This window comes from Penaeus chinensis, chromosome 37 (genome assembly GCF_019202785.1).
Source record: "Penaeus chinensis breed Huanghai No. 1 chromosome 37, ASM1920278v2, whole genome shotgun sequence".
NCBI lineage: Eukaryota > Metazoa > Arthropoda > Malacostraca > Decapoda > Penaeidae > Penaeus > Penaeus chinensis.
In genome coordinates this window covers 20,028,144-20,043,143 of record NC_061855.1, presented here as the reverse complement: position 1 = coordinate 20,043,143, position 15,000 = coordinate 20,028,144, and the positions used below count along the sequence as shown (strand labels likewise).

Below are 15,000 nucleotides of genomic sequence, written 5' to 3'. Positions count from 1 at the left end.
GCGGGCGCACTTCGGGAGGCGAGGGCTGGGCGGGGCGGTTGGGGTCGAGGATGTTGCCGCACTGAGCACGACAAACATTATCTCGAAGGATTTCATCGAGACGGAAGCGCGACCGCAGTTCGAAGCAGTTGACCTTGACCGTCTGGCACTGTGCCCCTGCGGTCGTGCAGGTGCAGAGTGTGCAGGGCGTGGGTGTCCGGGTCTCGCCGATGCCCACAGCTTGGTTGCCGATGACACACGTGTTGGCGTCCCTCCACAAGTCGAGGTTCACTTTGCCGACGGCGGCGCACGGGACGCGTGGGTTGCTGGAAGGGAAGGAGGGGCCGTTAGGACCGCGGGGGAGGCAGGCAATGCCCAAGGAAAGTCTCCGCCAGGAACCCCAAGGAAACATAACGCCTTTGAATCTTGGCTTTGCATTCCTGAATTCAGCCCTGTATGTTATTCACCCAAACATTTTCCTTCCATTAAGACACGTGCAAAAAAAAAAAAAAAAAAAAACTTACAGGAAAGCATGAGGCATGTCGAAAACGCCCCTCTGGATCTGCTCGACTACGTCGCAGTTCTCGCAAATGAGCGACGCCATCGTCACCTTGCGGATGTCCGCCAGCTGCTCCTCCGAGAAGCGAAGGCTGGCGTCCGACGTCTCGTACCTGCGGGAGGAGGGGGCGGGCGTCAGGGCAGGGGAGCAGATGCAACAAAGACAGGAGATGAATGAGAGTATGAATGGATTTATATATGAATATACGTTTACGTTCGTGTACATGTAAACGTATTTCCATTTGCACCTGCATATACATATATATGTGTGTATGTGTAAATGTACATACTGCATGTAAATATATAAGTAAATGTATCAGTAAATGTATCAGTAAATGTATCAGTAAATGTATATGAAAATGTGGATGTATGGATGTATGGATGGATGGATGTATGGATGGATGTATGGATGGATGTATGGATGGATGGATGGATGTATGGATGTATGGATGTATGGATGTATGGATGGATGTATGGATGGATGTATGGATGGATGGATGGATGGATGGATGGATGGATGGATGGATGGATGGATGGATGGATGGATGGATGGATGGATGGATGGATGGATGGATGGATGGATGGATGGATGGATGGAGATAGAGAAAGACAATTTGCTTGTTTATTTCCATATAAGAAATTAATGTTCATGTTAATTTTTAACGTACCATGCTTAACTGGAGAATGAAAATGTATATTTAGTATCTATTGCTTTGCCTTTTCTATTCACTGGTACTTTCTGTAGGAGACAAATGGAGGTAATCCACCCACAAATACTTACCAGAAACGATCGCACTTTCTGAGGAAAGAGAACTGAAGGCCAATGACACAGCCGAATGTCGGTCCGATGATGCCGCCTTGGAGGGGCGTCTCACACAGGCCACCAGTGAACAGATCGATGTCCTCGACGCTCTTGTACACCTGCAAGTAGTCGTTAATATTAAGGTCTATGTAATGCGTCATTTTATGTAAGTTTTGGTGAATCCATATCACTTAATTTTCTTTACAATCAGGCGGTTTAAGCCTCGGCTTACCCTCTTCAGCTTTTCGATCAACTCCGGCTTGATCTCCCTCGACAGATCCTCGAAGGTTCTGGCACGCCGGAGGTTGCACACGGCTCGGTACTCGTTATAGGAGCGGAGGCCATGTTCTCTTCCGCGCTGGATGTTGAGAGCCGCGAGATCGAGGCCGGAGAACGGAATGGCTGCGTCTTCGAACAAGTGGTTGGTGATCTCCTCCGTTAGGAAGTTGTCGAGAGTTTCCATCGGTGTGGAGATGAGGCCGCGGACAAGCTCGTCGATCATCTGGAACTCGAGGCTGAAGGAGAGAGGGCGAGTGAGGTTGCGAATTTCGGTACAGGGATCTTAAATGTTAGAGAGATGTTGGTCAAACGAAGGGATTTTAGATCTAAGACATGTAGCCATCATGAAGGGGAACTGATGTGACGATGGAAGAGAAGGCAAAATGCCAAAGAACACAGACTTACAGCATGTCCGGGTTAAAGAAGGTATCTCTGAGCTTTACACCCACGTGGGTCTCCCTGAAAGTGGAGTCCATGCGCTGCATTGTGCGTCGGATCAGTGAGTGGCCGAAGCGGAAGGCAGCGGTTGCAAATTCATTGAGGATTCCTGGGTTACAGTTGGCGTCGTATTCTGCAAGAGAGAAGGGAGGAGAGTTAGCCAGCTTTTTAGCAATGGATGGTATGACAAAAGTATTAGTTTATTGGGTCTATGTCATTATTTTACCTTGGAAATGATAGACCATATATCACAAGATCGCAAGACCATATTTCTTGGCAGAACACTAAAGCATTAGTTGATTTAAACTGGTTTGTAAATTAAACAAGTTCCTCATGATTCACACAACTGACCTGCATAGTATCCTTCCGGCTTGAGTCTCAGTGAATAGAGCTGCATAGCGTTCCATCCCAGGACGCGTGGCAGGAACTCATTGTACACAACATGCTGCCACTGTGCAGTGACGATTCTTCGCGCTTCTTGGTAAAGTCGCTCGTCGTCCCAATGAGGATTCACCTGCGGGGAAGTGAGTGAGTGAGTAGTGCATGGTCAGTGGCGTGCAAATAAACACAAACCGAGTAAGTAGATGACTAATCTCAGAAAATCAACGACTCTTACCCTCGCCAGTCCGTCGGCAATGCGGTTGTGTTCTCTCATCCAGACCGTGTGAACGACGGCCAGGCCAGGTTGTTCTGACGACCTGGAGTCCCCAGCCCTGAAGCAGCGCCCGGAATCTGCCTTGCACTCGGGGTTGCCAGTTTCCTGCACAGGGCGAGATGAACGTTGAGGAGTGTTCAGGAGGGAGGCAGTAGGGAAAATAAACCAGTTATTTATTGTAATTTTGTGAAAGCATGTGTTAAAAATTGCGTCAACTAAAAGGAAATTTCTAACAAGGTATCTGTTGACATACTTGTGGTAGAAGGGGTTTGCCACGGATGGGGTGGCTAGTCACATTCAGATGGCCGTTCTGGCTGCCCCGTAGCTCGCGTGCCTCACAGAGCTCCTGACCGTAGATATGAGAGGCATCCAGGAAGGCCGTGTTTTGGTTGATCTGTTCACGAGGGCCGAGGGTCTGCTGGCCGGGGAGGGACCTGGAGGAATACATGACAGTGAATTAATTTCTTAATTTTTCCAGATTTCTTTATAGCAGACTTTTATGTATACAATAACTATGAAGCGAGCTCATCAAATATATGCTTTCCATTCTCCCAAGATAAAATCAATAATGGGAAATAAAGGAGTTAACATTTTTTGTGGTCAAGGGGAATTTTCTGAGAATTTTACTGGAATATGTATGCTAAGAATCTAGTTAACAATTAATAGCAATATTTCATCCCACACTATTCTTATGGATAAAAAAACATTGTCGTTTGAAGCATCAGATAAACAGAGAAAACAAATTGAACACAATTTGACGCTTTAGGCTTCTATTAAAGATGAGCTGCTTTAGTAGCATCACTACCTGGTGAAGGCGATGCAGAAGGGACGTCCGGATGAGATGTTGACAGAAGGATAGTAGGGATCATTGTCGGGAACGGGGATGGGTAAGCACTCGGGATGGACCCGTTGTTGCGACTCGCAATCGCGGCAGTCCAAGATGGAGTTCTGGAATCCCTTGTTGACGGGCGTGAACGTGATGTCGTGATCCAAGAACTGTCCGAACTGCATGACCATGAGAGTGTAGCGAGCATGGAGATGCGAGATGTCATTGTGAATGGTAGTGGAGATGGTTCGAGGGGAAGGAAGGCTGCTGCCGGTCACAGAGCGGGTTCTGGATGCTGAAATGCCGTCGTCGTATCCGGCGGGAAGCATGCGGGCAAATACCGTGTTAGAGCGGCCGAAGTCAGGACGTCTGAGGTTGTTGCAGTGGCCGCTGATGGTCCTGAAGGGATGGCGGGCGTCGCATGACCGGTGCTCTTCGGTCTCGCGGCACTGGCGAATGAGGGGCGCCGGGGGTACCAGACCGGAGATGTCGACCGACGGCAAGTTCAAGTCTAGAGAATCGAACTCGTTGCTAAGGCCTTGGATTTGTCGCCGCACCCTTCTGTCATGCATGATTGTCATGAGCTCCTGGCTAGTGGCTTCCAAGAGGACTGAAGTGTTGGCCAGAATAAGCGAAGTGGGGTTGGGCTTGTTGTTGGCATAAGCAGAACCTACTGGGGATTTGGAGCCTGCTACAAGACCCTTCTCGAAGATGCGCTTCTCCATTTGCCGTCTCTTTTCCACGGCTTGCTTACCCTTCTCTACAACGCTGTGAAGGATGTCCTCTGCCAGCACCACTTTGCCGCGAGTCTTCCAGGCTCCCAAGTCCATAGAGTCCAGGTCAGTGCAGGGGACGGGGGCATTCAGGAACTGATCGCGAGCAAGGAAGGCTGAGCGGGGGACACTGTCTAGGCCGGGAACGTTGTCACAGACCAATCGTGCCATCGTGCTCTTACGGATCTCGAACAGCTGTTCTTTGCTGAAGGCTGCAGGTGGAATGTCGTTCTCATACCAATACCTATCAGTCTGTCTCAGCACCTTGAACTGCAAGGCCAGCAGGCACGCTGCAGTGGGACCCACCAAGGCGCCATCCAAAGGCCTCTCAGAGATGATGCCTGTAAAGAGGTCGATGTCGGCAACATCGGCAAAAAGGGAACGAAGCCGAGTAATCTGATCATGGTCCATAACGTCAGACAGATCATCAAAGGTGCGCGAAGGTCGTCTGCTGCAAAGTGGCCGCCAGACCACGTAGGGAGGAAGTCCATGGTCACGTCCATTTTGGACTGCTCGTGCCACCAAATCAATGCCGCCTAAGTATCCTCTGACAGAATTGCTTACTGCAGGATCGAAGGTTAGGGCATTGGAGCCGATCATTCCCTTGATGAGCTGCTCGTAGGCATTGGGTTTGTACAAGATAGACATGTTGAGTGCGGTCATGCCCAAAGGAAGCTGCTCATGGGCCAGGGGAAGGAAATCGGGCAGCAGTGTCAGAACCAGCTTCAGCACAGATGTCGCTACGGAGTTAAAGACACCAGGCTCAATCGTAATGTCGTAGCCATGGTAAAAGCCATTTGCCAAAGGGGTTAGTTCATTCTCTTCGACAACCTGCAATGCAAGAAGTTGGAGATTATTAAAACGCAAATTATTTACAGTATGTTTAATGTATATTCTACGAATATTAGATAAGTAAAATAAAAACATGATTCTTTAACATATTAAAATTCAAAATGCATTACAAAATATACATAACGGATAATCGGTATATCAAATCGAAATGCGTTATAACTGTTATAAGTTACCCAATTACTGATAACCTGGCTATTGCCCCCAGACCTCTTACCTGCATCCCCAACAGCGTCGGCAGAAATTCCTTGTAGGTAATATGCTGGAGCTGTGCCGACACAATAGCGCGCGTCTCCTCGAAGACGGTGTCGTCGCCCCACTGCGTGTTGAGCTCGGAAAGCATGGATGCGATGCGGTTGTGCTCGTGCACGAGTAGCGTCTGGAGGGCGGCCAGGCCGGCGTGGGTGTTGAGCCGGAGGTCGCCTCCCAGGAAGCACCTGGAAGAGAATTTGGTCATTACGTGTGCCACTATTATAAGCTGCGCCAAAGATCTGAAAAATTTTGCTTTTTATTTCAGTAAAGTACTGGATTAGCGAGTATATACACAATATATTATTCTCTTTTTTTGTGTATCGAGAAACTAACTTCATAAAGTTAGAATATAGTTAATGACATATACGTTCACCTTTGTTCTAACATGCAATCTTTACGGCAATCAAGATAACAGGTTCGCCGGGAATGAAGACAGCGAGCCAAGAAGCCCACAAGTAACCAAGGAAACCACGAACCCTTTTGCAGCCAAACGAGACATAGGCTAACATTCTTACGGGAAAGGGAGAACAGGGAAATCGGCACGAGCATTGCACACATTAACACATGTTGTAATGCAGTGACTGGCAAAAAGGAATGAAGCTACGACTCTGCAGTGAAGGGTGATAAGACTCCGCTCTTCTAATGTTTTGCAATATCAATTCTTATCTATCTCTCGGCTTACGTTTATTAGGACATTTATAAATACAAATGTATATAGACATGGTGTGTGTGGGTGTGGATATATATCATATGTATATATATATATGTATACATATATAGACATGAGTACATATTTATACACACACACATATGCGTATATCTATATATATGTATATGTATATGTATATGTATATGTATATGTATATGTATATGTATATATGTATATATGTATATGTGTGTGTGTGTATGTATGTGTGTGTGTGTGTGTGTGTGTGTGTGTGTGTGTGTGTGTGTGTGTGTGTGTGTGTGTGTGTGTGTGTGTGTGTGTGTGTGTGTGTGAGTGAGTGAGTGAGTGAGTGAGTGAGTGAGTGAGTGAGTGAGTGAGTGAGTGAGTGAGTGAGTGAGTGAGTGAGTGAGTGAGTGAGTGTACATATGCATATATTTACACATATATACATATACATATACATATACATATACATATACATACACATACGTTTACACACACACATATATATATGTGCTTACTTCATGTGCACCACTAATTTGGCACTATATACACGAATGTGTTCACTGGGTAAAACTATTACAGACGAATCTGACTTTCCCAGACATATGGCGCGTCTGTTGGAGGCTGACTGCTTCTGGACTTGGTTGTGAAACGAGAAGCGCGGGTCCCATGAAGCTAATTATGACATTGTTGACATAAGAGGAATTATTATTATTGCGGTTGTGGCATTTACTGTGACAACATCCAGTCGGTAGGCGAGGCAAAAAATAAATGACTTTTGTTTTAAATAACGGATCTTTCTGTTGTCACTTGCCTTTCCCTTCTGTTTACCTTTATCGCGGTTCCACAAAAAGAGGAATTCTTACATCATAGCATCTTTGCAAGTATGGGACGTGGCACGTGGAAGCAGCCAGTCTGCTTGTGTCTTGAGGTGACCGTTCTCGAAAAGTCTAAGGGCGTCGGTCTCCCTCTTTGAAGATCCGTAGACAGCGGATCCATCCAAGAACGAGGTGGCGCCGTTGAGCTGTTCGCGAACACCTGTGGGTAGGAAAACGTTACTACACGTTACATTAGACCTAAAAGTATGGCAAACATAGAAATATACTCGCCTTCATTCATTGGTTCAAGCCGTTTCTCGAATTCATTGATAAGGTATTTTGCTTCTACAAAGATCAGCCTGTCAAGTGATATATCAAAACCTTCTCAATGAAAGACCCATGAAGATCACAAATCACCTAACCCATCAATTTACAGAGTGACATACAAATCTACTCAAGGTTTTGGAGGTCCGAACACTCGCCTTCTTGCAAGCACAAACACGCAAAACCCATTATGCGCTCCAACCCATTCATGGCCTCAACCCGCCCAGCAGAAATTCCAACAACTTTCGGAAGCGTCCTAAAAAGCGTAACGTCCGACTGCTAAATTCTATGTTAAGGTGTGAAAATATTACAGTGTATATTAACAGCAACCCGCGGTCGCTTCCGCAGGTAATACCTGCAAGTCATTGCAACAACTACAGCAATCTTGCGGCCATTAAATTGTTTGTTTGTTCCTTTGGTCTTTAAAGTGGATATAATGTTGATGAAAATGAAGGATGTCAAATAAATGATCTTGAATGATTACCACTGATGATGATGTTCACGACGATCATTAAGGGGAGGTTAATGCTGCATCGGAAAGGATCTAAGTTCGCTTTCTTCCCTGAACTTAGCCTCCAGCTGAAAGAAACAAAAGCTTCGCAAGGGGCGAGTTGGGCGAGGCACTTACCGAGGGCGCAGTCGGTGGTGGTGGCGGGGGCCGAGCGGGCGTACTCGACGCACTGGCCGTTGGACAAGATGGGCAGGCACTCGGGGTGAGGCTCCGACACCCCACAGCACCGCAGCTGGACAAAACAGAATCAAAAGTGTACATGAAAACACCGCAGCCAAAAGATCCCGTGTTTACTCCCATATTAAACATTTGTCACGGTAACTAAGCTGTTATCTAGATATGGAGTCCTTTGAGCTTTCTAAAACCAATATCTGATAGTGAGGGTGAAAGTATTTCCGTAAACTCAGGACTTTCTGATTATCTACAAAACCTTAACTTTAAATGATTCCTCCCTTGTTTATCCCATTTTAGAAACAGATAAGAATGGAGCTAAAAATTCCGACCATCGAGGAATCAGACTGTCACTTAAACCTGAAGAAAGTCCTTCTGAAGATGCACCGCCGACACTCACCCTCTCTCCACGGACGCCCTCGGCCACGACGGTGCGGGAGAGATCGTGGGCAATATGCTCGCCCCACACCGCAGCCAGGAGTGACACATGGGCGTGGGTTTGGACATTCCCGGAGTGGGCGGCTTCAGACACGCGGGCGGCTGATGGGAGGGGCGTGCCAGCCAGGGAGGCGCGAGGAGAGGAAACACCTGGAAAGTAGAGTCATTAGGCGGTGATTATGATATATTAATTACTTATATTTATTGTTGATCCACTGCACGTGACAAAGAAAAAGGGGAGGGCGGAAAAGTGATAAAAGAAAGGAAGAAGGAAGAAGTGAAGGGAGGCGGGAGAGGGAGGGAGGAAAGGAAAGGAAGAGCAAATGAGAGAGGAGGGGGAGAGCGAGATAAAGAGAGAAAAAGGAAAAGAAGGAAGGAGGAGAGGGGGGGGGGTAAGAGCGAGAGGAAGAGCGAGAGGAAGAGCGAGAGGAAGAGCGAGAGGAAGAGCGAGAGGGAGAGGGAGAGGGAGAGGGAGAGGGAGAGGGAGAGGGAGAGGGAGAGGGAGAGGGAGAGGGAGAGGGAGAGGGAGAGGGAGAGGGAGAGGAAGAGGAAGAGGAAGAGGAAGAGGAAGAGGAAGAGGAAGAGGAAGAGGAGGAAGAGGAGGAAGAGGAGGAAGAGGAGGAAGAGAGAGAGAGAGAGAGAGAGAGAGAGAGAGAGAGAGAGAGAGAGAGAGAGAGAGAGAGAGAGAGAGAGAGAGAGAGAGAGAGAACATACAGACTGCTTAATCCAGATGAAAGCGAGAGGAAATATTCCGTTAGTAGACACACGTGGGGAGAGGGGGGTTATCCCTGGTAGGCCTCCCCTCCCCTGGGTGATATGTAGGGTGGATGGGGAATGGAGGAGGGAGGAGGGAGGAGGGAGGAGGGAGGAGGGAGGAGGGAGGAGGGAGGAGGGAGGAGGGAGGAGGGAGGAGGGAGGAGGGAAGAGGGAGGAGGGAAGAGGGAAGAGGGAAGAGGGAAGAGGGAAGAGGGAAGAGGGAAGAGGGAAGAGGGAAGAGGGAAGAGGGAAGAGGGAAAAGGGAGGAGGGAAGAGGGAAGAGGGAAGAGGGAAGAGGGAAGAGGGAAGAGGGAAGAGGGAAGAGGGAAGAGGGAGGAGGGAGGAGGGAGGAGGGAGGAGGGAGGAGGGAGGAGGGAGGAGGGAAGAGGGAGGAGGGAGGGGGAGGGGCGGCGCTGTTCCACTCGGCAGTCTGCCAGTAATGATGTAATTGTTAGTTGCTCAAGGATGGTACTTGGAGAGAACGTGGCTTTGCTCCGGTGGCCGCCCTGGCCATACGGAAGGTACGCTGTTTCACGCTCGTGGCCCTCTGGTTAGCGAGCCTGTCATTCGTTTAGAGCGCGACTCCCACATGAGTAATGAGCTATACGTCTCCCTCTGTTCTATTATCCATTTTAAATACTTGGTCAGAAAAGCACAAACGTGATTGTCGGCGAAGAGGAGCAGGCTAATCGGTGAAAGACGACATTCACTGGCTATTTTAAGACCTACAAAGGGTGCGTTCGCGTTTACATCCACATGAATGCGCATACAAGGCCGTTCTCTTCCTGTGCTCTTCATGAACGTTTCCTCGCAATTATGGTTTGTTTCACAACATCGCGACGTTTTTCTCATCATATAATCCGAAGAAGTTGGGAAATGCTTTACTTTTTTGCGGATAATTGGACTTTTGGGACCCGTGACTTGAAGTTCCACGTGCTTATTTTTGAATTACGACGTCTGATGTGTACAGACATAAAGAGGGTGTTGGATATTTTCACTTATTTGTGTGCGACCTTTTGACTTCTTTGCCTCATTCAAAGAGGGAGAACGGACTCTTTTTATTCATATTTGGCATCATTATGTAATCCAGTTCCCGTCTCCTGAATTCCAGATAATAGGGAGAGTTAAGTAAACGTAGGGGCTATGATATGGATAATCAAAGGAGTTCCTCGGAAAAAAAATAGGGCAACCAATTACTAACAAAGGACCACCCTGTAGTGATGGGACTGACTGACGACCGTGACAATAATGGGCAGCACTTGAGGCCGGATGTCTGGCCACTGGAGATTCGATTTTATTCTATTGTAAATTTGTATACAAAGGCCATTCAATTCCTTTCTACATCAAAACAATGCGCAGGAAAAAATTGATATACCAGAAGACTAAAAGAAAGGCAGAGAGATACGAGTGCAAGAAAGACAAAATAATGATGAAAATAGATGGGGACCGCAGTCTGGGACGAAGACTCGCAAGACTGCAAAACACAAGTAAAGTCTGGCTTCTGTTACGACACACAGCCGCCCTCACAACGTAGAATATAGCAGGAAGTCAACTGGAAACTCTCACCGAGTCTGATGCCTATTGGCACTAACAGAAGTAACTGCCCTGCTATGAAGGTCAAGGAATGATATGGAGGTAGTCGAGAGCGAACTGAATATGGCTTTCAACAACGCCCTAAACAGGAAACCAATTGAGCACGTCAGATGGACGAAATGCTGACGGTCTCAATGACAGCCGAGACAGTGAGAGGGAAATTATGTAGGTGACAGTGAGAGCATGAACGACAGCGAGAGTGTTGGCAACCACCGTGATGATTTGCTAGTCATGGAGGGGAGGGGGTTCCCTGAGGCAAAGGGGTTTTGGGATGGGGAAGGGGGATCAGCAGACACGCTACACGGTCAGCAAATAGCCTCTGGGTTGGTCACCACACAGCAATTAAGATTTTCGGCCTTTGTATGTTTATAGTACAGCAACGTGACAACCATATCCATGTACAAACTTGTTCTGGCGCAAGAAAGGAGACTAAAATCATAAAAGTCTTGTTAAAGAATATGGAAAGAAAGGGTGTATAATTAGAAATAAGAGTAGAAATAAGATAACAATGGGGGAGAGAGAAAGAGAAAGAGAAAGAGAAAGAGGGAGGGAGGGAGGGAGGGAGGGAGGGAGGGAGGGAGGGAGGGAGGGAGGGAAGGAAGGAGGGAGGGAGGGAGGGAAGGAGGGAGGGAGGGAAGGAGGGAGGGAGGGAGGGAAGGAGGGAGGGAGGGAGGGAGGGAGGGAGGGAGGGAGGGAGGGAGGGAGGGAGGGAGGGAGGGAGGGAGGGAGGGGAGGAGGGAGGGAGGGAGAGGAACAACAATCGAACTTACCATCGGCGTACCAGGCCGGGAGCAGCCTGAGGTAGGGCGTGCTGGCGGCGCCCCACCGCGGCTGGTCGGGGTTGTTGCACGTGCCGTCGGCGGTGCGGTACCTGGAGGGCGGACAAGAGGACGGCGGCAGCGGGGTCGGGCAGGACTCGGCCAGGACGGTCATCATGGTGTCCAGCTGGGGCAGCACGAGGGACACCTGTCCCACCGTCAGGTTGTGTCTGCGGGCACGAAGGGATAGCGGTTAGGCGCGCGGAAGAGGGAAAGGAAAGGGGGTCCGAAGACTTAAGAACGAATTGAAACTGAAACTGGTTTGGATTGCAGGAGTGGTTTTAACATGTCACAGCAATGCCACTGAAAAACGGTTACCTTCACACCGATAAAGCTAATATTGAAAATAATTGTGATTACCAATATACATCCTTATGACAAATTAATCACTGTAAAGAAGAGCGACATTAACGAAGGAGCAATAAGAAAAGCAGCGTTACGGAAACAACAATAACAGTAAAACAGAATTAACGAGATACATAAAACGCATGACACTGATGATGAAATTAAATTAAGGTCGCAAAAATGTCAGAAGAGGCAGCAATATGTGATAATCATCACAGTGTTACTTAGAAAGTTAAAAACTGCTCATAAAAATAAAACATAAATAACGGTCTTGATAAAAAATAACAAGACTAACTCTAATAGTGACAATGCTAACAATGAGTGCAATGACGACTATAACTACGAGGCAAGAGAGAGCAAACAGCCGCTTTTAGTTTTAATCTACTTTCACTCTTTCATTCTACCCGAAAGCTTCCCTTAATCTACTCTTCACTCAACTTCTCATTTGCCAACAAATACTAATAATTTGTCCATAACAATTCATTCAACAAAGAAGATTGATGATTATAACACTAATTCTAATCACAACAGTAATGATAAATTCAATTGCAGTGCCTAAATATCTAAATTCATAAGTATGTCATAATTCTAATTGAGAGAAAATGAAAACTGACAACCTAGCATCTTCGGGAATGGGATCAGACTGAAAAGTTGCCTCGTGCTGCGAAAGAATGGAGTCACATCTGCCGTTCCCTGTTCCATTACAGTGCACACTAGCTACTACCGAAGAATAAACAAAAATCTGCCTTTTCGTCCTTTCAGATCATAGGATCAACTCCCAACCATGGGGGGCTCAATAAGAATGGTAAAGGATGGGAATAACAATTACAGCACAATTAAACATCAGTAAAAGAAAAAAAAAAAAAAACTGTCGATGTGGTTTGTGGGATGGAAAACAAGGAAAGGGTATGTGATGTATGTACATATATGCTTGTGTGTACATATATGTATGTATATGTATACTGAAGTTATGTATGTATGGTAGAAAAACAAACAGTGCATAAACTAGATTTATTGAAAATGAGACAAGAGTCCATTTCCAGATCTCAAGGGGAGGGGGAGAGGAGGGAGTATAAAAGAGCGGTGAACACGGGGCAGGTGAGGACAGGGAGCGAAGGGTCAGATCAGGTCGAAGGATCAGGCTGTTCACCTGTCCTCACCTGCCACTAGCTCACCGCTTTGCCTCTCCATTATGTTTTGTTTTTTGACTATATTACCAACACGGTAGTGTTTCACAAACACACACACACATACATACATGCATATATATATATATATATATATATATATATAAAAACACACACACACATATATACACAAAGGAATTAAAAGGAGAACAAAAACAACGGCTAGTCTCGACGATTTCCCCGAGCGGAAGTGCAGGAATCTCAAACTGACATTAGAAGAGAGAAAATGGGAGAGCGAAAAAAAGGAGGTCTGGCGGGTGACTTGCGCAACCGAGCAGAAGAGGTGAGAGGAGGATGTAGAGATAACGGAATCCAGAAAAGGGAACGTTAAAGCGATAAGAGAGCAACAATTACTTTCGATGAATATATGGAATTTCTTCCCACGCGGATGACATGAAAGAAATGGAACGAAAGGGAACATCATGGCTACTGTGCCATGAACAGAAAAAAAAGGAAAGGAAATCAAATGGTGCAAAACACGACATCGATTGAAAAGGAAGAATGGTAGATTAGAGGTAAATGGGTTTCCAGACGGGTAGATGAGTAGACAGCAAACGACAGACGGCAGCATGACCAACAGGATGCGACTGCATGACTCGACAAATGACATGCAATCGAGTCGAAGGTCTTTCGGTATTTATCATAAAGGACGGAAGTTGTGCATGTTAATGCCGCTTGCAAGGCATAAGGGAGAAGGGAGAACGGAAGGGAGGAGGGAAAAGAGAAGGAAGTAGTAGTAGTGAGGAGGAGGGGAGGAAAAGGGGGAAAGAGGAAGGGAGTAGTAGTAATAGGAAGGAGGAAGGGAGTAGTAGTAATGAGAAGGAGGGGAGGAAAAGGGGAGGAGGGGAGGAAAAGGGGAGGAGGAGGAGAAGTGGGGAAAAACGAGAGAAGGGCGGGGAAAAAAGGGTGGAAGTGGAGAGAGAGGGAAAGGGAATAAGGAAGGAGGTGCAGGAAATATGAAAGTGAATTGGGAAAAAACAGAATAGGAATTAGAAGATGATATGAGTAAGGAAGGGAGAAAGTAAAATGGAGTGAGGAAAGCAAGCAAAAGTGAGGAAAGCCTAATGAAAGAAGATGGAAAGGGAGGGCGAGAAAGTTTTTTTTTTTTTTTTTTTTTTTTTGCATTAAGAGGAAATAGTATGCAAACGTTAACTAGAGAATTGGCTTTGCAGCAACAGAGGCGTATTTCTATGCATAGCTTTGAAAAATTCGTGACCCAAGACGGGTCCATTATGACGGAAGACAAAACAATAACATAATGAAAACGAAAAAAAAAAAATGGCAATCATGATGATGCCAATAACAGTGTATTTTTTATTATTTATATTACCAGTAATACTGAAATCAATGACAATATTGTAAACGAAAACAACTTCCACAAACAAGAAAAAAAAAAAAATCAGAAGAAATGTAAAGGAGGAAGACAGCTATATTCAGTGAAATATCGGTCTTGCAACAGCTGCAATGAGTGCAGTAGAAAGAAAGAAAGTCTCCCCAAGCACTGGGAGGGAAAGAGTTTAGGAGCAATACGTGAGCGGTGGATTACGGCGACGTGAAGAAACACCCGCGAGGTTTTATCTACAATTTGTAGAAAGTTTCCGATTTATTTCACGTCTTTGAATTGAAGTACTACCGCCGACTATTTAGCTCTGTGGTATCTAAGAGGGTAGTGCTCGTCTAAAACCAACTTTCTAAACAGTCAACATACTCGTGGAATCGCTCCCCTAACTAAAAGACACTGACATTATTGGTAAAGTTAATACCATAATTGTACAATCGTCTACTATTGTAAAGAAACAAACATAACATCGAAACAATTTGTAAGGAGAATATATCAATACCCACGTTCTCTTCCACGCTAAACTTTAAATTGTAGGTACAACGAAAGATACACCTGATGACAATAGTTAATTTGCACAACGCCAAAATACCAAAGTGACGCTTGACAAAAAATAAGC

The 15,000-nt window shown here is 46.3% G+C and overlaps 1 protein-coding gene across 1 annotated transcript in view; it reads right to left on the bottom strand.

Annotated features, from left to right (window-relative positions):
* LOC125045653 overlaps positions 1 to 15,000 on the bottom strand; it is a 78,950-nt gene that overhangs the window by 460 nt on the left and 63,490 nt on the right. The window contains exons 4-17 of the mRNA XM_047643062.1: positions 11,463 to 11,680; positions 8,306 to 8,493; positions 7,852 to 7,966; positions 6,948 to 7,119; positions 5,377 to 5,596; positions 3,517 to 5,141; positions 2,965 to 3,145; positions 2,673 to 2,816; positions 2,408 to 2,570; positions 2,024 to 2,189; positions 1,572 to 1,854; positions 1,319 to 1,458; positions 504 to 650; positions 1 to 305 (exon numbers count right to left, since the gene is read on the bottom strand). The exon at positions 1 to 305 is cut by the window's left edge and continues 460 nt beyond it. Of these exons, the coding sequence (XP_047499018.1) occupies positions 1 to 305; positions 504 to 650; positions 1,319 to 1,458; positions 1,572 to 1,854; positions 2,024 to 2,189; positions 2,408 to 2,570; positions 2,673 to 2,816; positions 2,965 to 3,145; positions 3,517 to 5,141; positions 5,377 to 5,596; positions 6,948 to 7,119; positions 7,852 to 7,966; positions 8,306 to 8,493; positions 11,463 to 11,680 (4,067 nt within the window). The remainder of the gene's footprint in view (positions 306 to 503; positions 651 to 1,318; positions 1,459 to 1,571; positions 1,855 to 2,023; positions 2,190 to 2,407; positions 2,571 to 2,672; positions 2,817 to 2,964; positions 3,146 to 3,516; positions 5,142 to 5,376; positions 5,597 to 6,947; positions 7,120 to 7,851; positions 7,967 to 8,305; positions 8,494 to 11,462; positions 11,681 to 15,000) is intronic.